This window comes from Lepisma saccharinum, chromosome 11, assembly GCF_977018435.1.
Source record: "Lepisma saccharinum chromosome 11, izLepSacc3.1, whole genome shotgun sequence".
NCBI classification, from domain to species: Eukaryota; Metazoa; Arthropoda; class Insecta; order Zygentoma; family Lepismatidae; genus Lepisma; species Lepisma saccharinum.
This window is the reverse complement of record NC_139239.1, coordinates 76,827,843-76,854,601: the sequence shown is the minus strand read 5'-3', so window position 1 is coordinate 76,854,601 and position 26,759 is coordinate 76,827,843. Positions and strand designations below refer to the sequence as shown.

Sequence of the window (26,759 nt, the reverse complement as noted above, 5' to 3'; positions counted from 1 at the left end):
CAGCACCTTTCAAAAAGTATAGCTGTTTTCATACCGATCGTTTGAGATATGTATTTTTTTATTTATTTATTTATATGTCCCTAACAGAGCATATATAGCTCCAATTACAAAATACTTATACTAATTCAATTGTGACATTATTTTATGGACAAAAATAAGAAAAGTAGAAAGAAAAGAAAGAAAAAGAGAATACAATATAGAAAAATACCAGATTTGCAAGATTTAAAATACTGATGGCAAACACTGAGCATTAGATTTATATAAAAATAACTATAAGTGATATATTCATAAGATATCGACACACGTGAAGCTAACATATAAGTACTTCATTGTATATGTTCATTCGTACACATTGCTATATTAATATACATACATCAAGGTACACATATGCATACATACATACATAAATTCACATATATAGGATACCATATCCCATTACAATATATAAAAATCAGTCGTAATAATATAATTTCTATAATTTAATTTATATGGTTATGATTTTCTTTTGATTTTTACTACAGTAAAATTACAGCAAAATTTCATAAACATGGTATCATTTACTTTGGTCCTTATATATCCTTTCCTTAGGACTTGAAATCAAGTAAATTGAACACACTTTGTTGCATCTCGTGAGATTTGCACATTTATCTCCTTCTTACACCTTTTCCCTTCCTTTTCTTTCATGTTTTGTTAAAAAAAAATTGGACAAAAAGTAAATGATTTTTCACTCTTCTTGAGCAGCCACATGAAATCCTATAGTCTCATTCTGTATAGCAGATCGAGAGTTATAAAATGCTATAATATAATCATTAGTTCCAATAGTTCCAAAGATAAAGTAGTAAAATCCCGCGATAGAAAAAACGAACTTGAACAAAGAAAACTATTCGGCAGAACCGCAGTTCTCTATGCGGTCCGCGCGCATTATTTACAGATGGTGCAAAAAAAAGAGAGCATTAAATAAAGGCATTTTATCAGCACCTTTTTGAAAACATATTCAGAAACTTTTTTCTTCCTTTCCCGACTATAATTTTCCACCTTAAAATTCTTTCCCTAGTAAATAGCTGTCACTGTATATCATTTATACTATTTTTTCTCATCACATTTTTCATGCACTTCTTGAACTTCCTCTATCATCCATACTAATATTATATTGTGCATAATTTTTTCGCCAATGTTACAATTCATTATGCAACCAACGAGAATGGTTAAGCTTTGCGCTGAAGGGCACATTATTATAAAATTTTGTCTTTCGAAAGTTTTGTGAGTAAAGTTGGATTTTTAAAATACTTTTACAAGTTTAATTTAAATTCATAAAATATAATCTCACTATCCTTTAATAATATCTGTTGTAAAATAATAATTCGTTTCGGTGTCCTTTACTTTCCTTTCTCTTCCTTTCTTTTTCTTTTCATTCCCTTCATTTCCTTCCTTTCCCCTCATCCCATTTCATTTTCTTTCGCTTTTCTACCCTTTTCATTAACCTGTATTTGCTTATCTTCTCTTTTATCGTTCATTTCCCTTTCTATCCTTTCCTTCTGATTTGAGTATTTTAAAAGAACTGCAAATGACAATTGCTTTCTGCTGCATTTCGCCTACCTGGTGCATCGTGAAGGTTCGTAGAAAACCTTAACCGTACACAACGTAGGAGAAGAGAGTTCTGCTTCTTTCTTTGTAAGTGACCACTAAACAGTAATGTGCATATTAGGAACACGTCAAGTACAATGACAAAGTAATTTGCTAGCCAGGGAGGATATTGATTGCAAGGCAGTTCGTTACCCTTGAACGTACAGTTCGTGCCAAAAGTGAATTAGTTCGGTATGAAACATTTTTAATGTAATATGAGTGGCCTAATCTGTCCCTACAGCATCGACATTTTGTCATCGATCGTGCAAATGGTCGTACACAGAATGTCACCAAGTATACGTAGTAAACAGTGGTGCCGATTAGGGAGGGGGGGGCGTTTGGGGCCGTTAGCCCCCACTTTTTGCCACTTCCCCCCACTATGCTAAACCTTATCTACGAGGGAAAGTAAACTGTATTTGCCCCCCCCCCCCCGAGTTTTGGCACCTTGCTTCCCTAGTTTTGTAACCCAATCGCCGCCACTGGTAGTAAACATTATATATACACCCGCAGATCAGCTTCAAAGTTTCACCCACATATGTATGGAACTTTAATGAGTGTTTGTCAGAGGTGTACTGGCTTAACTGGTGGGGCACGGGTATATTGGCACGTGGGGCGCCAACCTAAATGCAGAATTAATTGTGAGTTAGTGAACAACCACATTCTGATACACAATTTTAATGGGAGTGGATTGTTAACTTGATATTTCTTTATTTTCCCTCTCTATTATGTATTCCGCTTTTATTTTAGAAAGAAATATTATTTTTCGAAAATGTTAATTCAATATTGTTAAAAATTATAGTGTGCTCTACAGTTAAGATAGTTTCTTAGTGTTCGAAAACTTTACCAAAATATCATTTACTAACGGTACTAGTGGTAAGGCAACAGTTAACAAGCCTTTGGTACAAATTTCTGGTTAGTAGTTGTTTATGTAATGTACTTTATACTAAATTTCACGACAGTAGCCTAATTGTGTTTTGGTTCTGGTGCACATCGAGTTCAGGAGATCCAATATATTATCACCAGGTGAAGCCCAGGGGACAAATGCCACTTTTGTCCACTGGGAAAGTACGCCCCTGACTTTCCTGGATATCTATGCAACAAATCCTTCAATAAGCAACTACTTTGTCAGTTCAAGCAAAGAACATTTATGTAATCATGTTTTACCAATGACATTTCGAATTTATTATGAAAATTCACATTTATGTGTATCTTCTGCCATTTGTTCATATTTAAATTTTACATTATACACATGAGTGTTTGAGAACTTTTAAGTGCATGCTCATAATTTTAGTCACGCATTGTTTTTTTTTTATTTCAATGTTTTAAAAATATTTTGTTATAGATGATGGTATCTGTTTGTGCGACTATGATGTTTTATATTTACGAATACTTCTGGTTCACACTTATATTTTCATACTTTTAAATTACTACACGTAAAAAGGATCGAGTGGTAGGAATGGCCTATGCCTTAATAAGGAAATAAATTAAATGAAAATTAAATTTACCATAATACCAATTATGAGTCTATATTGTGGCTACTATCAGATTTCCTTCCTAAGATTATTACAAGATTATTATAAGATTATAAAATATACAAAAGAGTAATTTTGCCTGTAGTATTATATGGATGTGAAACTTGGTCCCTTACATTGAAAGAGGAACATAAATTGACAGTATTTAAAAATAAGATCCTTAGGAAAATCTTTGGACCTAAAAGGGATGAGGAAACAGGTGAGTGGAGAAGGTTACATAATTTAGAACTACATAATTTGTATTCATGTCCAGATATTATTAGAATAATTAAATCAAGAAGACTTAGGTGGGCAGGCCATGTGGCACGAATGGGAGAGGAAAGAGGAGTTTACAGGATTCTTGTTGGGAAACCTGATGGTAAGAGACCTGTAGGAAGGCCAAGACGAAGATGGAGGGACAACGTTGATATGGACCTAAGGGAAATCGGTAGAGATGGAAAAGAGTATATAGAACTTGCTCAAGATAGGGAAAGATGGAAGGCCTGTGTTGCTGCAGCCATGAACCTTCGGGTTTAAGAAGGCTAGGGAGTTAGTTAGTTAGTTAGATTATTACGTATGAAATCACTGTTATGCACATTATATTCTTACAGAATACGCCTGTTGGAAGGGAGCTGGACTATTTTGTTGTGAGGAAAAACCCAAGGAACAACCGACACGTCCACATGGAACTTTGGGCAAGTATGAGTGTGTAGATAGATGCCCCCAGCGTCGTACTCAGAAGGGAATGATTTGGTTTAATTAATTCAAGAAAGTTTGGTCAAGCTTTCTGGTAACCACGAGTTAAACAAAAATGTAAGATAGCCTTGACTAGAATTGCTATTTTTCTAAATTAGACTCGAATTCCAATGCCTAGTTAACTTCTGCCAGTTATGTTGGCAGTTTAAAAAGCACTAGAATGGGAAAAAATCCTCCTTTTCAAAGGAGTATTGGTAATGCTGAAGCAAGGATCCAGCCTATCAGTCCACCATCTATTAGTATAATTTAAAACCAAATTCCAATTCTCCCACAGTCTGGTTTGCAAATTTAGAACTGCAACGAGCATTTGCATACCGCTCTAGAAACATGATTTGCAATATAAGTCTCGTTGTGCATTATTACAAAGAACTAAATTTAAGGAAAGCAATAACTGCAAATTTGATTTTTTTTGTAATGTACACTAATCGCAGAAGCTCAAAATGCTGTTATGGACCACAAGCCTATGTATTCTTTTTAACGAGAGAAACCTAAGCATTAATAACTCCTACCTGATCATGTAAATAGGAATGACACTACAGTAGATTGGGAATGTTTCGCGTGAGAAAAAAATATCACATTTTCACTTCTCTTTTTCCTCCACTGATTGCTACCTGTGGTTTTCTTCTTTGCTATGTTTTATGCTTCCTTTCTGTCATATAATTCATTGCCGACAGTCAAAGATTGTGGTGGTCTGTTAGAAGGGCAGCTTAGACTTATTAAATATTAGACATCCCATGGCACAGATCGAGTGGAGACATTGCATTCATAACTTATCACTTGTAGTAAGATACGCGTCAAAATCATAGGATTAATGTCAGTCTCCTTTATATAGTTAGTGATAACGTCGTCGCCTTGCAATGAAGGGTCCCGGGTTAGATACCTTGTGGAGGCACAGAAATTGGATTTAAAACATACTCAAACAAAGAACCATTATTTCCTTGTAATAATATGAACTTTATAACCGACCCTCGTAATTTCACAAGTTAATTAAGATCTGAATATCGTCTGGAGAGGAAATATTCATTGGCAAAACGACTGTGTGGTTCCCTTCCCAGAAGCAAGCGGTATGAATTGAACATTACCATCTGAAAGTTACCTAACATGGAACAACCCTTGTACGTTTGGTGCTTTGGACACAATAACTGTTTTGACCCTGAAATTAAACGAAACTCCCTACGTCAAGGATTGTTCGGGTACTCTCATGCTCTCGGCGTGACCCTCTCGGCCTCCATTCTTGACTTTAAACTGTCGCTAAGCGCTGCTCTCCCCCCCCCCTCCCCCACGTCGTCTTCTATCGATTCTTCTGAAGCTCGAGGTCCACTTTTCGTTATGAAATATTTATTGGCTTTCGCACGGTTCAACGCCCCAAGACTGGCCTCCCTGAGCAAATTATAAGGTTCGAAATAGTATGTCTAGCGCTCCTTTAGGATGATTGCAATCCATAGATGCTGCGACCTAATTGGCTGATGGTGGGAAAGGGGGGGTCTTTTGTTAGCGTCAATCAAACCACTCTGCTCCAATTACCGAAATAATTAGTGATGCCTTAAGGTTCTGCGAAAGAAGACTAGAAGGAAAGTAACGCGTCTTTTAGTCTACCAGTATCAAGTATATGTCAGAAAGTGATAGAGCTAGGAATTAAATGTGGTACATAGAACGGTCTAGCGAACACTATCTACTACCATTTAATGTTATCCGACTTCGTTGACTTCTTTAATCCATGTCTCTTATTTGTAGCTATAGGCTAACCCGTGACTGGAATGTGAAAGGTCATAGAAGGAAATTGATATGGAGGAGCCAGTGGCCTTCGATAAAAGTATCATTCCATAATTAGGCTGAGGTGACTGAGGAGACCAACGAAAGTACCTCACGTCACGACAGAAAACTTCGGGATTTAAATCTGCAACCTCCTGCTTGCGATTTTGTAAACTTCTCCACTCGCCTAAATTTGTTCGGCATTTACCTTTACCATCAGTCAATTTCCACGATAATAAATATTTGATGTCATGTTGCGAGTGACATATGTCTGCGTGTGTGCATAACTTTATGGATATATGTATCCATTGTATGATTAATAACTTTAAAATGCCATTATTCTTAATGTTCGTTGACTCGTAAGATACTTTATCTTGACAACATCCGCTGTTTTAAATTAGTACCATTGATGGTATATAAGGGACCTTCCGGATGGTGCAGTGGTAGCGTCGTCGCCTTGTAATCAAGGGGTCCCGGGTTCCATACCCGGTGCCACATGGTGATTCGGATCCCACTTTAAACTGTAGGTCCAGGCCCGATTAGCCTTACTGTGCATAAAGTGGACTTAAAACACCAACTCAATCATTCAATCAACGGTTGATGGTTTGAACAAGATGAGAATTTATTTCTCAGACTAAACATAGAACATTTCATTTTCATTTCTCCAACAAAACAAGAGATATGAGAGTTTGTAAATGAGATATATCTTGCAGGGATCTCCATATTTCAAGCTGAAGCAGAAACTCGCATCCACGGAGCTGGTGAACGGAACGCTTGAGTTGATTCGGAAGCTGGATTTCGAACAGCAGCTCACTCACAGGCTCAGGATCTTCGCCACGGTAAGATATGTTCTTTTTCTGTCAGGAATATGTCCGAATAGCATATCAAACAAACACTTGAAACGGTTTCATTCTAGATACATTAATTACAATGTTAGGCATATGTCAGAATACAAAGTGGAAATATTTTTTCTGTAGTGAAGTAAAGGTAGAACGGAGTCATTTCCAGTGTTAGTGCTGTCAATACTGTCCTGTATTGTAATTGGTGTTATTTGCGTTATTGTCTTAGTTTTTATGTTTATTTCACGTCGCTTTTCTGCCACTTTTAGCTAATTGCGACGTCAAAGATGAATGATGATTACATGAAATTGACGCAGTGACACTCGTAAAGAACATCCATGTTCAGACCCAGACTCGAACCTGGGAATTTCGGTACCGAGATCGAAAGTCGACCCCTTAAAGAGCTCGACCACAGAGCCGGTACTTTAACTGATATGTGGCGTATGTTTATCGTGAAATCTATTGCATTTCAATGAAGTATTTTGTTTCTTGTTCTTGCATAGGACGCTTACGCAGATTCCGAGACGGACACCAGGAACATCGCCGGCTTCGAGTGCGTCGTTGTTGTAGGGGACATCCAGGATACACCACCTGTGTTCATATTGGCACCGCCCATCACACACCTGCGACCCGATTTGGCTCCAGTAAGTATCTATCACGTCTTTTGCGGTTACACCCAGCAAGGTGTTGAAAATAACACTATACTTTTTCCTCAGAATCTTTGGAGCAAGGCCGTGCATACGACAGAGAAGGGGAGGAAATCGAGTTGGCAGAGCGAAGCAGTACATGCTGCTGCGAGGGCTGGTAACTGCAGTCGCACCCCCCTCCACGCAATTCCCTTCCCTCTCGTGTTCATTGGTGGAGCCTTCTCGCGTCGCTACTTGCGCAGATACTTGTTTTCGTTCGCTTGCTCCAGAGGTACCGGAGACAGAGTATAGTTATGTTAATATTTTCCGTGTGACATTAACTCTCGCACTGACAATGTGTTTTTTTTAATCACGTACTACCAAGCAATGGATATTTTGCATTCACCTTCAGTTAATAGGTACATTAGTGCAAGGAAAGAAGTAATTATTTACAAATTCTGATCTAATTATGTACTGTTGACAAACAACTTGTGTGGCCATTCAGCGCTGATCTTTAGTTTGTTTGTTTTAGAGAACAATGAAAAGTAGTGTTTATTATGCATCATTTGGCCTATAAATAGAAATGAGCAGAAAACAACCATACTATACTACCATCTGGGAGCGACACCTCGACACAATAGTTCCATCTCCTACCAAAGGCGGGGGGATATTTCGTGGGGGATCTGTAAGGACACGTATGTAAACTTGCAATCTGGAAGATGATGACTCAGTAATTTGTTAGGTAAACGTCCGATGACGTTTTGGGGGGAATAAAACGAGGGGGAGTAAGCGAGAGTGTGCTTTTTGGACGGGGTGATTGGAGAGAGGAGGAATTCGAGAGACGGTTGAGGAGGAATTACATCGGGGTAAGCTCTACCATTTCCTCACGAAGTCTACCATTCTTAGTCAGAAGGTGTTGGTTAAATGTAATATCTCGTGTCATTTCCATAAGCGCACCTCTCGGGGGGGGGGAGGGGTTGTGCTAAGCGAGTGGCGTACCTGTGGGTCGATTTGTATTCACCAGAGGAAAAAAAGGAAAACTTTTGAAAAGCTCTGACATTCAAATTACACTGCAGAAAAGTTTCATTCAGCACAACACATGGGAAAATAATTAAATTAACAATATTTTTCAGAATATGAACTGCATTATTAGTAGAATAAAGATGAAATAGTAGTAGTATAAACAAGAAAAATGATACTTCGTGGGTACAAAGCATCCCTCACTTGATAGTGCTAGGTTCCAAGATAGTTTAAGTGAGGAGCACTTTCTTTTGTTGAGTCTAATTTTCAGAGACAACGATCAGATATCATCTCCTCAGTATTGTGAACACAATCCACAATATGATATGAGATCCAGTAAATTACAGCATTTTTTTTTCTACCTGCAAATCTAAAGTAACAGACTAGCCTTTGTGGTAGGAAGCCGTGAACGTCCGCAGGGCTCCTACGGGAATAAGGGGAAAATTGCTACCTTACTTGCCGTGTCACATTTATTTCTGACTCTTTTATGTTATTCTGTTCCAGCTTTTAATCTTCTCTCGGTTTTAGTATTTACTTTGTTCGTGCTTCCTTCTTCTCTACTTTATCATTTCTATTTCCATGTATTTTCTTCAGTTTTCTTCCCTACTGTTTCTCTCTATTTATTTTCCTTCTGACCCTTTCATTCTCATGCTTTCTCAGTCTCTTTACTTATATCTTCCTTTCCCTCTCACTCTTGTTTATTTATCTTCTTTTTCTTTACCTGCTTTCATTTCTCCCATTTTCTTCTTTGTCTCTTTATTTATTCCTTTTCCTCTCAGTTCTACATTTATCTTCCAATTCCTTCTCTCTCTTCTTAATTTCTCGCCGGCTCCCGTGGCGGAGTGCATCGCGCTACGACGCCAGGGGTCCCGGGTTCGAATCCCGGCCTGGGCATGGATGTTTGTGAGTGTCCATTCATCAATATCATCTTGTCATCACTCATCCCCATCTTCGCAAATTAGCCGAAAGTGCCATAAAAAGCGAAGTAAAATAAAGCAAATCAATCAGTCAAACATTCAGTCTTAATTTATCCTACTTTTCCCATTTTCTTCACCTTATATCCTCTTCTTTTCTCCCTCTTTTTTAAAAAACATTTCCTTCTTTGACACATAATATGATGTCACTATATTTAACTCAAGAACACAAGGATTGCAATCAAGGGGTCCCAGGCTCGATACCAGGTGGAAGTACAGTCACCGGCCATGAAAATGGGGGGCAGTTCCTGAAATACTATCTTCACTGCAAGGTGTTATGTGTGTTGCTTAACTCCACGGCGATTGCAGAAGTTGCTGTTGAAAACTTATTTCAGGATGTAGGTGTCACTTTTTATTCATTTTTATAGTCAGTGACTGTACATTGCATAGTGGTTCAGATCCCACTCTAAACTCTAGGAGGTCCAGTCTCGATTAGTCGATCTTTGCATAAAGTAGACTTATTTTTTTAAAATAACTTTTCGGGATTGACCGCGCTCTTTACTTTGGAGATTTTTTGTGGCGTTCGTGTGAACAAACATTTCAAACCGACGTTATGAATTTTCAATTATCAAGTTAGAATTCTGAGAGCTGGATCTTCAACACTGATCCATTACACACAAACTCTTATGGTGAATCGTTCTGAATGTATTTTATCAGAAAATCTTATGAATATTTAAAGTGTAGTTAATGTGGAGTTACTATAATAATATATGTCTGCCAACTGACCGATAACTGTGCAACAAGCATCATGACTTCCTTTCATCTTTTCTTTAATCTTCTCAACGTGTTCTAATTTAAACTGTAGGTTCAGTCCCGATTAGCCTTACTGTGCATAAAGTGAACTTAAAACCCCAAATCAATCAATCAATCAATCTTCTCAACGTATTAATCACGACTTTTAATTTGATGTGAATTTTATACATATTCTTGAAGAAGACAGCAGATGGTTAAGAAAAAGGCTTGAGCATTCAATATTCATGTACGTGTGTGTTATCTTTGAAAAATTTTATAATCATTTATATGTTATATTATTCAGCAAATATTTCTTTATTTGCAATATAAAAACGTATTATGAAAGAGTGAAGGTAATAATTGCACTGCTGAAATGTCAAATCTTCACTGCACTACAAGTAAGAGAAAACATTCACGGGAATAACAATTTTAGCTTTATCTCTTCCAATTCGAACACTGTCTTCGTGCAAAGCAATTTAGAAGTCTATTGCATGTGATGGATAGTTTTGTCACTCATTGTTTATTTAGATCGATGCGTAATTGTCATCGGTTGTCCACCGTAGACTTAGTAACAATTTGCTTTTTGCTCGTTCCCACAAACATGTCATTGAGTTTGGAACGTGTCAATAAATCATGGGAAGAAAATAATTAGTTCCATGTTTGCGAACGGGGTAACCGTTTGAGGCAAACTGAAGAACTGAATTGTATGTGCACGTTCAATAAATAAAATGTACCACACTGGAAAATAACACTGATCGTCAAGGGAGGGGCACTTTCCACCCCTATCCCCACGAAATGCTTAAACGGAAGTGAGTGCATATTTTGACCCTCATATACTCTCACTTAATACTTTAAAAATGCATAGGGAGAAATATACGAGGAATTCAGAAATGTATCAAAAACATTGCTAAGCTTTTTATCGGTTAAATATCTTTACTCTGTCTCAACTATCTTTAGAGCAAGCGAACGAAAACATCTGCGCAAGTAGTGACGCGGACCAGCTCCACCAATGAACACATGAGAGGGAATGCGATTTCGTGGAGGTGGAAAGCGACTGCAGTTACTAGCCTTCGCATCAGCGTGTACTGCTTCACTATGCCCACTCGATTCCCCCCTTCTCTGCCTCCATGTGCGGCCTTGCTCGAGAAATACCTTGGACAGAGTTTATTAGCGAGTATGGTTTGGTAAAAACGATCCAAGTTCTGTGCCACACGATAAGTTTATCGGTAAATAGACAAAAGTGGGGAATCTCGTGGAGTTAAATTGGTAATACACCTGCTGAACTTATGTTAACTTATTTTCAGAAAATATGTTTGTTATTCACAAATTTCTAATTGCCCGAACTTTCTCCCGCTGTGTTCATCTGGTTCGACACTTCCGTCTATTGTTTTTCCAAGTAGATGAAAACAAAGCTTGGCGTTCTCCACTTTGACACCATTATTTATATTTTTGATGCTCTGGAACACTTGCTGGTAGTTATTTTGTGTTGTCTGTATGTGTATGCTTCATCAACAGTCATGAATCCTTGTATGAAAGCGAAAAAAGTTGAGATAAACCTTAATTTGATTTCTTTAATAGATCCGTTAAACCTCATGCCACGAACCTTTCGACCATTCCTCGTATGTTGACGTGTAACTCAATTGTGGGAAGCATTTTTAAAATGTATTTACATTGCGTAAAGAAACTTTCAAAACATGACTCGAAATTTCCTTAATACCTTCAATGCTTCAATTACAAATAGCTTAAATGCTGACGGACTTATAATTTTAAGTAATGAATCAACTAACCAACCCACCGACCGATTGTCATCATTATAATATTTTACATAAATAATAATTGTATTTACTAATTTTCGTTTTTGTTTTCTAGGGGGACTTCATAGTTCAAGTTCAAGCTGAAGATGGCGACAAGGGAAAGCCTCGATCCATCCGCTATGGCCTTGTGTCGGAGGGAAATCCGTTCATGCCTTTCTTCAACATCGACGAGAGATCAGGCTAGTGGGCTTCTAACTTTATTTGACATACACATATTTGGTGATGGATGTCAGGAGATTACTTGGGATTAGCGAACCTGCATACGTAACTTACTGTACTCTACTCTAACCTAACCTAACCTAACCTTAAAATGCTGTTGACGCTTCAAGAAAAACCGTAGACCGGTATGTCTACAGGATTAGGCAAAAGTCAGGTGAATGGCCATCACGGTAGCCAGATGTAACACCCTCGGATGTTTATTTGTGGGGAAAGAGCTGAAATGAAAATGTAAAAGCCATCGCAAAGAAAATCAAGAGTCTGAATCACCATAGGAAGCCACCTTAGTTGTGTCCTTACAGAATTTTGTTCGTCATTTGGTTGGACTAAACTTTATGCATCAGGTTTGTCTATCCAATTGTCCTGTTGTTGGTTTCCTGTGACACACTAAATAGTTGACAAAATAAGAAATGTAAGTTTAGGGAGGAAAATAACGAACTCAAAATTCCAAAGTTAAGTTTAAGTGACATACAACTTTAATGTACTGTTCAGGGCATTACTAAGTTTATTTGTGGAGATGGAAGTTCATTGCACCATCTAATTAGTTGAATATTTGTAGCCTTACCGAGAACTGATGATCTAAGCGTTACGAGCTAAGGTTCCTGTCCCAGGGCTGGTCCCTGGAGACACAATTGGGGGCGTTAAAACCTTAGTCGTACCGGATTTCACCCTCTGTATTAGAAGGTAGGACCCGTTGACCAATGGAAGTGACTCCAATAGATTATTAAGAGGGAGAAGTTAGGGGCAGAAGGAATAGCACCATAAAGGGGCAGATACTTATCTCCGGATCGTCTGGACGCTGGTCCCGCTGGCTGGCCTGAGGCGTCTCGCCTCATGACAGGCCCTGGCTTGGGGCCCACGGCTTCTGGCCCTGTAGACGATATTCCACGCCCGGCACTGTCGCGCTCTCGCGACCCGATCTCCATCCTTGGCGTGCTAGTTGGCTTCTCCTCCTGAGGCTTTTTTTTTTTTTTTTTTTTTTTGACCTAAGTCGGTCAGGGCATCAGCAGTAATAAGGCCTGCATCTTGTTTTAGGATTCATTTACAGGTGTAGAACTTCATTTTTATTTACAATTTTATAGGTGACAATCGACATTTACAACCCTTTGCATCTGTCGCTAAAGGGGACAGTGCTTTTGTTCCCAAAAAACCCAATACATACATAATTTTACAACACAAAACATTACAACATAAAGTGGTAACTTGATTACCACATTGGTTCTAAGAAGCCAACAGAATAACAATTATGGACGTGGAAGCGCTATTCTATGATATTTGGTTTTAATTGTACCTATATTTTTAATAAGGGGATTTGTATGGGTGGCCAATTTTTCCCATGTCTTAGTCCTATGGTGTTCCAATACCTCACGGATATATGGAATTCCCAGATCCTCATGTAGTTGCACAATTGATGTTAATCTCGGATAACATCCAATAGCTCGAAGCACACGGTTTTGGAGACGTTGGAGTTTAACCAGGTGAGTATTGGCCGCCTGCAGCCATACTGCGCCTGCATATGTAAGAATAGGTCTGACCATCATTAGGTACAGATGTAATCTAGAGTTCATTGCTAACACCGGTGAGCGAAGCAGTGGTGTAAGGTATCCAATTCTCTTCCGTGCTCTAGTGCACACGGTATCGATATGTGGGCCAAAAGTAAGAAGGGAGTCTATAAAGACCCCCAGATATCGTATAGTTTTTGCAGCTGGTATGTCCGTGCCGAATAGTTTTAGACGTACTTGGGATCCACCATAACCCAGTACCATACCTCCTCCTGAGGCACGTTGTTAACCCCATTTATAGTGTTCTCGGGAGTTGGGAAATGCTTAGGATAGGTTTTCCGGGTATAGCCGGTAACGTAAGAATATGCTCCAAACTTTAGTGTACAAGTAGTGTGGCATTTACTGTTGTTACGGGCTTTCCGAATATGAAAAAGTGTTGAGAGTTCGCTTGTGAACAGTTAGCCATAAATGGAACATGTAACCTTCCTCGAATATTTTCTCGGAATTTTGTTGTTTTAACACTTGCAATTGGGTATACTACATCCCCGTCAGTCATTCTTCGGCACGCCCTTGCCTCGACGGAAGGAGAGGAAATCGCTCTTTACCTTTCTATAAATCTCGTCTAAGCGTGAAGTGATAAGTTTGATTTGATTTGATTTTTGTTATTTCGTGTCGCTTTTCTGCCACTTTTGGCTAATCGCAACGATATGGATGAGTAATGAAATGATGAAATTGACGAAGTGACACTCGCAAGGAACATCTTTGCCCAGACCGGGATTCAAACCCGGGACCCATGGTGTGAAGTGACACGTGTCCACCACCTAAAACACCAATAAGGGGGCACTTCATGGAGAAGTGTTTTATCCACACACCCCTAACAGCCGCCAAACGTTTCTTCAACATTTCCCAAAAAAATTTCACAAGCTCAATTTATCGTAATTTTTAGAACTAAATTTACCCTTACAATCCCAAATGTAAAATTCTGGACTAATTCCCGCCGTGGAGTCGGGTGGTGGCTTAATTCAGTTGATTCTGTGCACATTTTCCCAATTGTTTCCTTCAGTACTTTATAGCACTGATACACAAATGTGTAGTTACGTTGGACACATAGCCGAAAGCTATTTTACCCCGTCCCAGTATCGGAATGTGTGAAGAAGATTTGAAGGTTTCTGATGTTTCTCCAATGAAAAAGTTTCTTTAATCCTGTGCACCAATTTATTCCAAAATTTCTTAATGTTTCTACTTTTAGGGAACCACAAAGTGTTGGCATTCTCGATGGCGTAGTGGTAACGTCGTCTCCTTGTAATCAAAGGGTCCCGGATTCGATTCCCGGTGGAGGCGGACCCTGTGACCGAGTGATTAGCACATCACGCTGCGACGTTAGGGTCCCGGGTTTGAATCCCGCTCGGGCATGGTTGTTTGTAAATGACCATTCATCAATTTCATCATTTCGTCCCTCATCCCCATCTTCGCAAATTAGCCAAGAGGCACAAAACGCGAAGTAAAATGAAACATATCAATCAATCGATTCCCATAGGAGGTACATTGCACAATGGTTCGAATCCCACTTTAGAAACTGTAGGCCCAATCCCGATTAGTCTATCTGTGCATAAAGTAGACTTAAGACAATAGCTCAAAATCCCACAAAGTGTTAAGCGATTATAATGGGGAAAGTATCCATGTTCCGACGCTGAAAAGAATACTTACTGAAGAAGGATTAGGTTTTCTCGAGATATCAACCAGGTGATTTCCGGACATAGTTCCGATCTTTCGAGAGCTAACGTCTCTCTCATTTTCAGGGATTGAAGTCCTTTCAATCATTCGCCACCAGGAAAGCTTCAAGAATTACTACTGAAGAAATTTTGCATCGAAAACGATCCAGTCTGAATATTTAGAACCAACAATACTGATCGACTGTAAAACTGTCAGAAAGTCATTGTACGACGCTCTCGCAATAACGCCAGGGGAGAGAAAATAGCTCCTTGGATTTCGTGTGGCGCTCCAAGCCTTGAGAGGAGTGGGAACTGCGCTCGCGTGCTCCCCGAGATACGAGACTGACCTCGTTCGTAGAAAAGACGACCTGTGCGATCGGAAGTTGCGATAAGGCAGCGGCTCGATGCGGATGAAGGCTGGAGGTGAATTATTCATCCCTCATCACGTGACCTCACTCTGGTATCCTCGTTACATGCTTAAGAGGAGCGAGAGGAAGCTGTAATCGGGCTGGATTTCTTTTGTGCGGAGCTGTTCGCCAGTAAAACTAGCGAGAAAATTTTGAGCCCAAGATGAAACAAGTATTTCTTCAACCATAAAATGTACAACTAAGGGACATTTCACACCAAAGCGACAAGCTGCAGGCGATAAGAGACACGGAGAATTCACACAGAAGCTGCAAGCGACACTAGCACAGCCAGTCTAACGCAAAACATCCACCGCGCACGCGCGAACAAGAGCACGACGCGACATGATGCACGGTATAGTGAAAACGACCCAGTCCGAGCGACACGCAAGCTACAAGCGACACTTGCAGTTCGTTGTGTCGCTTCCATTCGAAAGGTTCAATTGATTACTAATGTTTCGTTTCCAAGCGACACGTTTCGCTTGACGCTTCGGTGTGAAATCTAGGTAAAGCAAAACATTCGCCGCGGATGCGCAAAACAAGACGAGGCGACACGAAGCACAGTAGTGAGAAAACGGTCCAGTTCGAGTGTCACACAAGCGATAAGCGACATGTGCCGTTTGTCGCTGCGAATATCCCTAACTGCCACAGATGCTGGTGAACCAATTGTCCGTTTCATATCTCCACTACGCAAGGGGAACTAAACATGATGCAATGAATAAGAATAGTAATGCATGAGCAATCATCATCAGCAATAATTTTAACCTACTATTCACAGTAAAAATTAAAAATTGTTAAATTTATATTAATACAGGGTGTCTCATAAGTAATTGCACAAACTGACACAGGTGAAAGTAAACGATAATAGAAGCAAAAAAGTCTCGGTAAACATGGGTCTGCAAACGAGCCGTTTTCGAGATAATCGTGAATGTGTGATTACAAGCCACCACTGACTTCATTGTTTGTAAACTTCGTCTTATTTAGTAAAATGCTAATAATGTGTGCGAATGCGTGGGTACAAGCCGTCATTGATTGCATTTTGTACCGTGGCCTCCAAGGTCACCGGATCTAAATCCTTTGGATTTTTGTGTCTGGGGTCACCACAAAAGCGTAGTGTACAACACTCCCGTTGACACGGTTGAAGAACTGGAACAGAGAATTGTACATGCTTGTGACCGATTCCGAAATGATCTGGGGGTGTTCGAAAAATTCGAAACTCAATGCATACAGTATTGCATCCAGATGGAAGGACGACACTTTGAACACCTCCTTTAACAGGTACGAGTGTACAATAATTGTAACGTAGAATATACTAAAGTAGTGCTGTATTCCTTGTTAAAGTAAGTATAATGTTCAATAAAAGCAATGAGATCTGATTTTTCATACTGTATTATTGAGGACGACGATTACAAACACTGAAGTCAGTGACGGCTTCTACCCACACATTCGCACATATTATTAGCATTTTACCAACTAGGACGACGTTTGCAAACAATGAAGTCAGTGGCGGCTTGTAATCACACATTCGCGATTATCTCGAAAAACTGCTCGTTTGCAGACCCATGTTTACTGAGATTTTTTTGCTTCCATTATGGTGTACTCTCACCTGTGTCAGTTTGCGCTATTACTTTTCAGACACCCTATATATTCAAATATAAATTAATGTTTCTATGTCGTGAAAGTATGACGTACAATATTACAATAAGGAACTGGATAAGATTCCAGTAGCACTTTACAGTTTTTTATTAACATTGCAGAAGATTGAAATTCTTGTATATTTGATTTATCTGATTTCCGGTTTTTTCTAAAGAAAATTGCACGATTTTGACAGCTGGTTGTGGGGTGTAAGGGGGTGACCTTCCACATAGTACACCCAAATGTCAACCTCACTTCCACGTTAGTACACCCTGGACTCAAGACTAACGAGGCTCTGGCGACTGGCCCCATCGCCAGTATAATTTTGTTTGTATTGTCCTGTTCTTTTGTCCTTATGTGTGCTGAGTGCCCCTTTACAGCCTCAGCTTTTAACGAAAGTCAGAATATTTTAATATTTTATGATTTTAATTCTGCAACGTTAGAGTTGTTATGTGTAACGATAAGGGGCTGGACCCCGTATAAAGTGACGGGTGCAAAATAGCCTTAGTGCTGACGCACCCCAAAATTTTAAATTCACATTCACATTCAGACAGCTGGTTGTATTGGCATTTTCTGAAATTACAGATGAGGTGACATTAACTTGAATCTTCTCCGAATTCAAAAGATTATTTGCAACAGTTCATAACATTAACGTCTCCATTTCAACAGATAAAGAACCATCGAATTAAATGACATTCTGTTCATGTGAACTTTGTGATTCATCTTGCTGGAAACTATTGGCATATTCTTAATTAATTTATGAATTCTTAATTTAGCACTTATTTTACGTGCAAGTAACTTTAGTATAAACTTTTTATGCCCCTCCGTTGTGTTCAAAAGATATAATTTTATTGTTCATTATACTACTGGATATTTTGTCACATACAGCTCTCGTGTGTGGTGATAGTTTTCTGAATAACTTCATTGCGTTGAAGTGCACAATTAAAAATAATAAATCATTGTTTCACGAATAGTTTTTTTTTTATTTTAACATAATAAGGAAATTTGAGTTGGAAAGAAAATTTTACTTTCAAAGAATACGCATATAGGGGAACCCGAGGCAGAACGGAACACTTAATATTGAAAAGGCTGTAAAAAAGTGTAAGTACATATTAAACAAAAAAGGCTACAAATTAAGGTACATATCCTTTGAACATTCACTGACCTAAAAATAGAACTTGCACGGAAGGTTCGATCCAAGATCGGAATTTTTCCGGCCTTGTTCCCGCATGGAGCGGCTCTGGCCATGCTTGGGGAAACTCTGGGGGTAAAGGCTGCTGGAAGCCTGCTGCTTACCTGATCACCTCCAAAATGGCCGAGATCGAGAATGTGTGGGGCCCTACCCCCTCATCCCCTAAATGTGCCTTCATGGCACGGTGCTACAGCCTATGCACGGGGAACTTTACCTATTGCATAAATTTTCTTTTCATAATTTCAATAATATACTTTGACATCTATGTTGAAACATTTTAAAATACGTTCTTTTGTGTGGGTTGAGTATGGACAAAGTAACATTGAAGATACAAGGATGTTAAATGCACGTTTTGTGGCATCAAGAGTTTATTGCTTGTAGGATTCTTCTGTCATGCTTTTCCTCTTCGTTCACAGGAAATATCACCCTGGCTCGGCCCCTGAAGGAACTGATATCCATCACGCACTCGCACCAGCCGATCATGCTGACCGTCATGGCCGAAGAGATGAAAACCAGCATAGGTGACGCGGAGGCCATGTCTGCCACCGTGGAGTTAGCTCTGCTGCTCGACGAGCTAAGCGACAACCCTCCTCACTTCGAGAACGAGAAGTAAGTTCTTACTCTTATCGTTTCGTTCCTGCATGGGTAGAAAATTATTTTGAAAGTTCACCAAAATGTCTTAATTATATTGTTGTTAACATTAAATAGTGCAGGTCTTGTGCATTTTACAACGGCCAGGATGTAAAGACGAGAAACAGATATGAGTTGTATATTCTACCAGAAGCAGTGGCAAGGGGGCAGTTGCCCCCGCACTATGCTAAACCTTGTGTACAAAGGGAAATATAATGTCTTTGTCCACCCCCAGTTTTGGCACGAAGCCTCCTCCCTCTCGGTTTTGGAACCCAATCGCCGCCACTGACCAGAAGTCATTAAAATCGTTAGCATACATGGGCTGTAAATTTAAAAGTGGCAACACTGTCAGAAAGAGGTGATAACATCTTGCATGTATTATCAGGCATTGAGCATTGCCAGTGTGGTCCATGTCGATGTGTGGAGTACCAAAAGGGGGCGGTGTAGCGAGTGCTGTGTTGTATGTAAGAGGTTGAAGTGAACGCCATTTTGTGTACTGCTCTAAAACATGTTTACAAAGGTAGAACAGCGATTGTGGATCACAATTCAGGTGACCCGTGGCAAAAATGCACGATAATGTCATCAACACTTGCATGAAACCTGTAGCAACAATACCTAGCCGTATCTGATGGTTGCACAATGGTGACAATATCTGGAACCCAGCATGATGCAATTTTCTTCATGTTGAGGTTGTTCTAAGTGACACATCCCAACCTCCTCAAGAAATGCCCTTAGCCATAGGCGCAGACTCCATGGGGCTTGGGGGGTTCGAGCCCTCCCAATGGTAATGATGTGGGGGCAGAGCCCCTCAAATAATTTTCCTTAAGAAGATCTAATGTATTATTTTGCTTCTCTTGTAAAATTTACTCCGAATTGGGCAACATGAACTTAACTTTAAAAACACATTTGAAATGTTCTAGACCATCAAATTTGGGGGGCTGAGACCGCTAAGCCATCAACTTTGGGGGGAGGGCTATGAACGGAGACAGCAAAACACATGACTTATTACTATATACTAAGTATATAATTATGAGTAGTGTTAACATTTTTACTAAAAGGAGTTTCAAAATAACGAGGTGATACGACAATTATACCAGTATGTTGTTTAGTGAATTCTGAACAATTTGAGGTCGTAAACACAACTTTCAGACAATATTGATATGTACGATATTTAGTTATCCTCGAAATCTCTTCCTCTAGTCCAAAGAATAAGGGGAAAATAATTCTAAAGTCTTTGAGTTTATTTAACACTGGCTTGCAAGTAAAGTACGCAAGTAAAGCTTATGAAAAGTCTGTATTGCGAAAGCGGAAACGGCTATGATCAAAGGCATTAAAGCTAAAGCACGGCGTGCTATGTGTTTATTTATTATTGCAAAATTAAATTTAAAAAGTAAAATATTGTAGCAAGAACAAAAAGGTAAAACTATTTGCCTGCGATTTGTGTTAGCATTTATGTAAATAATTAAATAAAACTGTTAAATATTGTAAATATTCACTATTTTTATGGGTACGTTAACACTAAGGTTATTTGCACCCGTCACAGGTCCTTTCTTTACAAGTCTGTTGCGGACATTAAAACACACCCATGCCCTCGCCGGGACTCGAACCCGAGACCTCCGGATCAAAGCGAGTTGAGCCGACCACCCAAGACACTCGGCTACCGAGGCCGGCATAAAACTGTTATGTTGGCCTCTTAATGTAAATACATAGCCTACTTTTAAATAAAAATGTTAATTGTTATCTAAAGAAACAAATGAGCAGACACACGTTCATGTTACATTTCATTTGCATGAGGAATATAATAGCTGCTTAAAAACTGCTATACGAAGACGTAATTTTTATTTTTAAAAAAGGGAGGGAGTGAATCATTCATTAATTTATTTATTTCAGTGATCAGAGCCCCCCCAATAATTTTGACAAGTCGGCGCCCCTGCCCTTAGCATTATGGTTATGGTTAATTAATAATTTGAGGAAACTTCAATCTTATTGCGTTTTAGCTTATCTCAAATGTGACTACGTGACTAACGAAAATAATTGAAGGGCTGGGTGTAGAACATGGTAAGTGACATTTTTGTATTTTCTGAGTTCATTAAGAAAAAAGGTTATTAGAAGCTATACTGTAGATAAATTGTTTTCTTGTTGTGTTTACCAATTTCAGAAGGCTTCACTGAGTCCAATGCAAATTGTATGACATGGCAAATTCACTCGAAAATTGAAAGATGGCACATTTTACTTTGTAACTCAAAAATGACCAAAATGTTACTTATCATGTTTTACACCCAAGCCCTTCAATTTTGAACAGATAAATAAGACTATCGCAAAAATTCCCCCGATTTTGAAACGTTCTTTAACCACCTCGCCTCTGAGAATAATGTGCATTTTTTACATTTAATTTGGAATTTTTGATGTAGGAATGTAGCCGTACTTACTTGAATTTTATACTACAGTGTGTTCCATAAGTATTTGAGCAATATATTGTTCAATCCTTAGTGGATATTATAAGACAGATACTCGAAGAGTATATTACAGACGCGGGATGGTCTCTTCGCTTTGGGTATGGATGTTTGCGAGTGTCCAATCATCAATTTCATCACATCATCACTCATCCCCATCTTCGCAAATTAGCCAAAAGTGGCACAAAAAGCGAAATAAAATAAAGCAAATCAAATCGTCGGTTTGGAACGCAGACCTTACGAATGCATTATTGATTGATTGATTTGGTGTTTTAAGTCCACTTTATGCACAGTAAGGCTAATCGGGATTTGACCTACAGTTTAAAGCGGGATCCGAACCACTATGTGCCTCCACCGGGTATCGAACCCGGGACCCCTTGAATATTACGAATGCATTATTTCACTCATCTGGTGGAGAGGCAAAAGCCGTTTCGGTTCACAGGATTTTGGATTGGATATTTAGGACAAGTGGAATTGCCTCCAACGGGCCCAGATCTCATTCCGTGTTAAAGATCCAGGAACGCATAAATTCGAATGTGTTCCTGGCAGAACCGGAACCTTTTCTCTCGCACAATTTAAATTCGGTCGAAGTTGCGTATTGTTATATTGAAAATAGGTTCCTGGACAGTATTTAAATTCATTCGGAAAAAAAATATTCGTGGGCCGTATTTAAATTCATCCGGGGAAAAAGTTCCTGCACAGTACTTAAATTCATCCGGGAAAAATTCCTGCACAGTACCTAAATTCATCCGGAAAAAAGTTTCTGGGCCGTATTTAAATTGATCCGGAAAAAGGTTCCTGGACCCAATTGAAATACTTTACAGATAAAAAGGTTCTTTACGCTCCAGAACCCATTTACGCTTGCTGATTTTCTCTGGACCGGAATTGAAGTTATTTCAAATTCCTGGGCCTTTAACAAACCTGCTACGTGTGGGACGGAAAGAGTGAATCACCAAACATGAACAACATTGCCTGGCGTGTCAAGGCCGTGCAACAAGTCGTTATTAGACATGCAAACGGTGACTCACACTCCCTTATGATGTTATCGCAATGCAAGGCTGTTTGAGTCTGTGAACCCATATCTAAACAACAGTTTTCCTTGCATTTTCAATTCTGCACAGTAATGAATTATGGAATGATGTAATATTTGCATGTCCTGTAAAGAGATCGAGCAACTCTTATATTTCCATTTCTGGAAAGAGACCTTCTTATTCTAAATGGACCATGGAGAGACAAATGCATTTTAAGAGATATTTCAGCGAATGTATACATATAATGCCTTTATGTACTATGTATATGTATGCATTGAGGAAATAGAACAGCGCCTTTGGCATTTACATAATCAGAAATCGTTACTTTCGCGTGTCTTGACGGCGCGAAAAAGGTTAGGGAGGGAATCTCTAGTGGAATCCATGTGGTGGCGTGTTCATATTATTTTTCTCCTTCCTTTGTACGTCCTGTGATTGCACATGCTCACGAGACTGGGGTTTTCCCACTTCCATATTGTATTACACTGCTTAAAAAAACACTTTCTTTCTAGTTGAAGTTTAAATCTGTGTAAAGTGGCGGACTGTAAGTTTTACAATAACCTCCCTGGACACTTCACTGGTAATTCCAAACACGTGTTGATATGATTGATTCATAAGAACGCTTTGTAATTAAAAATCTTAAATTCCAGCTAATTTGATGTATCTTTTCTTATCTTTGCAAGTTACGTAGCCCGAATAAAAGAAGAGAGCCCTCAAGGAACTGCCCTGGATTTTCGGGACCCCTGGATTCCACGTGTGAAAGACGACGATTTGGTAAATTAGCCAAAATCCTATCTATTCTCATGCATGTATTTTTTTTTATGTTATGAATTAAATTTTTAGGCAGAATAACACTACGTTATATAACAGTAGGTTTATGTTACGAATTTTTAACATTATTACAATATAACGCTATTTATACAAGATGTTTTATGATTTTTTTAAACTAAATCAGGAGAACGTATTACACTCCAATCTACTGTCGATTAAAAATTATAGATACTCGAGTTTCAACTCCAATTAAAAGTTACCAGTAGACCTACATCAAAAAGAGGTACATCAAAGTTTAGCTTATTCAATTCTGCGTTAATCTATGCTAATTAATTTTTTTTTCGAGTGTGCCTTCTATTTCTTATCGTCGTGAGAACAAAAAAGGGCATTTTTTGTGTGTTTTGCAAACGGTCGCTCTCTCTAAAATTCTATAAATAAAAAACGGCTTGTCCGCTCGGAATGAAATTTTAGTACGGTGCAGGCAGAAAGATTTTATACACAATTCTTTATTTTCAGATTTTTTAAGTTTGTCAATTAACCGTTGTTATCAATTTTGTGAAACACCTTTTTCTTAGTATTGGGTAGTCCTACAAATTTAATATTGGTCTTGTTTTGAAACTCTTTGCGTCTGCTTTTAAAATCCATTATCATTGTCAATTTACATTGCGAATCCGATTTTATAATGAAGTAAGACTTGAAGCTTTCCTGGCGATGATGACGAAAATATTCTCTCGGGCTATCGACCAGGTGAGTTGTGGAAAAGATTCCAAGCTTTCGAGAGCTAACGTCACTCTCATCTTCAGTGACTGACTTCTACCCTGAAGATGAGAGTGGCGTTAGTTCTCGAAAGCTTGGAATCATTTCCACAACTCGCCTGGTCGATAGCCCGAGGGATTTTTTTCGTCGATTTTACGAGGATCATTCAAAAAGTAACCGCCGTTTGGCTGTAAATAAAAAAACGCATAGATACAACAAATTTTTACTTTACATCTGAAAGGTACAGCTGTCCTCTACTTTTCAGCATAGTCGCCATGTAAATTCAATCACTTGTCATGGCGTTTCACCAACTTACCAATCCCTTCTGCATAAAACTCGGCCACCTGTGAATTCAATTCAATGGTCTCTGCCTTAGACTTTCTTTCCCCCTACAACACTGAAGGGGGGAGTTTTTGAACAGAATAGTGACCGGCGACGAGACTTGGATGGCGTATGTGAACGCTGAGACAAAACAACAGTCAATGGCATAGGGTCATACCGATCCTCCGAGCAAGCCGAAGAAAGCCCGTCAAACTTTGTCATCAAGGAAGGTTATGGCCACCGTGTTTTGGGATGCTAAGATAATATTGCTTATGGAATTCATGGAAAGTTGGACGGCAATCACTTCTGAAGTTTACTGTAACACTTTGCAGAAACTGAGAAGAGCCATCCAGAACAAACGTCGCGGTCTGCCGACATCTGGGGTGGTGTTCGTGCATGACAACGCTCGCCCTCACACTGCTCGGCGAGCACCAGACCATTTGCGCCAATTCAAATGGGACGTTTTTTATCATCCCCTGTACATCCCGGACTTGGCTCCTTCTGATTTTCATCTGTTCACTCGCATGAAGAAGTGTCTTGAGGCACAGCACTTCGCTGACGATGAGGATCTTCAAAATGCTGCGACAGGTTGGTTGAATTCGAAGGCGACCGAGTTTTATGCAGAAGGGATTGGTAAGTTGGTGAAACGCTATGACACGTGCTTGAATTTACATGGCGATTATGTTGAAAAATGGAGGACATCTGTACCTTTCATGTAAAGTAAACATTTTTTATATCTATGTCGTTTTTTTTATTTACAGCCAAACGCCGGTTACTTTCCGTATAATGATTGTTATTCAACGGAGTAAATATGTACCTGGACCTTTCAACGGACAACGCCGTGTGCAGATTAACGAGGAATTGAATAAGCTAAATTTTTATATAACTTGTTTTAATGATTAATTTTAAATTTGAGTCCGAACTCTAGTATCTATAACTTTTAATCCGACAGTAGTGCCCACCTTAATTTTGGACTAAACACGGTAATTAAATAGATATAGAATTAGAGCACATAAAGAGACGAAAGAAACTTGCCGGGAATATTTTACTGCTTAAAACAACCAGGCCAAAGGCGCGCACTTGCCCCCCTTCCTTCAAGATATCTGGAAAGACTTCATGTAATTCGAATTGTGAAATTGTAGCTTAAGAACATGGACCGAGGGGTGCCGTGAAAGACAGCAGATTGTGTCTATGCAAATTATCCTAGTGTTGGGAATGCATTAGAGGCATTCCAACATTGCGTGTGCGATATTTTACACACAAAATGTAATGTTCTATACATAAGATTGGATTAAAATATTCATAATAAACTGATTTCGTAGAATTATGAAGTAGTTCATGGTGTCTGCTAACAAATGAAGAAAACTTGAGTGTGATGGCATAGGCTGAATGCATGAAAAGCATTAACGAGTACTTTACGTGTGTGGCGTTTTAAAAATGTAGCAAATTTTGACTACATTTGTCTGTGAAGCATGTAGGCTGCAGATGCTTTGACTTTTATTGGTGAAATGTGCAAATGATATGCATTCATACACATCTAAACCTTAATGCAATTAATAGTAATAATAATTTACATATTAACTCATTTTGTTATTTACATGGAGTAGGTCCACTTTTCGTGAAATGGCCCATTATGAGAATTCTAACTGGGGAAAGTATCACCTTACATTTCCCCCTCCCCCCCCCCCGAGAAAAAATCCTGCGGCCGGACTTGAGCCAGGCTGTGATATCGTCACATATTTTAATACTTTCCTGATGTAATATGAGGCACGTATCCCACTGACTATATTTCTCTTTCTTTTGAACTCCGAATAGGGTCAGAATGGAATATTCTCTTTGTCTCTGGAGAAGGACAACGGGACCTTCGAGATATCTCCGTCCGTTGTGGAGCAGAGTGCCGCATTCGTCATCCGAGTGAAAAACAACAAAATGCTGGATTATGAAAAGTACAAGGAGGTACAATTTGAGGTGAGAAGATATTCAGTGTGCATATACTTGAGTTCAGTGTTGCTCTTTACACAGAACTATAAATACATTTTTCCCTCAAGACAAGGACAATGGCAAAAACACTAACGAATACCGAATTTTATATGCTAACAAGTCACAGTCCCATGACATAGCATTGGCTATTATTTGCTTATTCCACAATTACATAATACATGCACGATGCTATCACATTTTTCCTGACAGTGTTGTAACTTTTAAATTTACAACCCATGTATATACAGATATAATCCAAGTTGTTGAAAAGATTCTCTAGGGCTGGTGAGTTGTGGAAAGAATTCCAAGGTTTCGAGAGCTATCATCACTCACATCATCATCAGAGGATGTTTTCATCATTCGTCGCCAGGAAGGCTTCAAGACTTACTACATAATCCAAGTCGTTTATCACCTGACAATTTCTGTGTTCATTTGGCATGACGGTGGGACATCTAGAGATATTTATTTATACAATAAAATGGTCCGCAATTTGACCAAGAGAAATACTCTTA

The 26,759-nt window shown here is 39.0% G+C and overlaps 1 protein-coding gene across 2 annotated transcripts in view; it reads left to right on the top strand.

Annotated features, from left to right (window-relative positions):
- The window catches only part of Cad86C (Cadherin 86C), a 201,122-nt gene that overhangs the window by 149,488 nt on the left and 24,875 nt on the right, over nt 1-26,759 (top strand). For both annotated transcript variants that reach the window (XM_083131444.1, XM_083131443.1), the window contains exons 4-10: nt 3,746-3,829; nt 6,356-6,481; nt 6,985-7,125; nt 11,703-11,826; nt 18,725-18,917; nt 23,103-23,193; nt 26,083-26,235. In XM_083131444.1, coding sequence (XP_082987570.1) covers nt 3,746-3,829; nt 6,356-6,481; nt 6,985-7,125; nt 11,703-11,826; nt 18,725-18,917; nt 23,103-23,193; nt 26,083-26,235 — 912 coding nt within the window. The remainder of the gene's footprint in view (nt 1-3,745; nt 3,830-6,355; nt 6,482-6,984; nt 7,126-11,702; nt 11,827-18,724; nt 18,918-23,102; nt 23,194-26,082; nt 26,236-26,759) is intronic.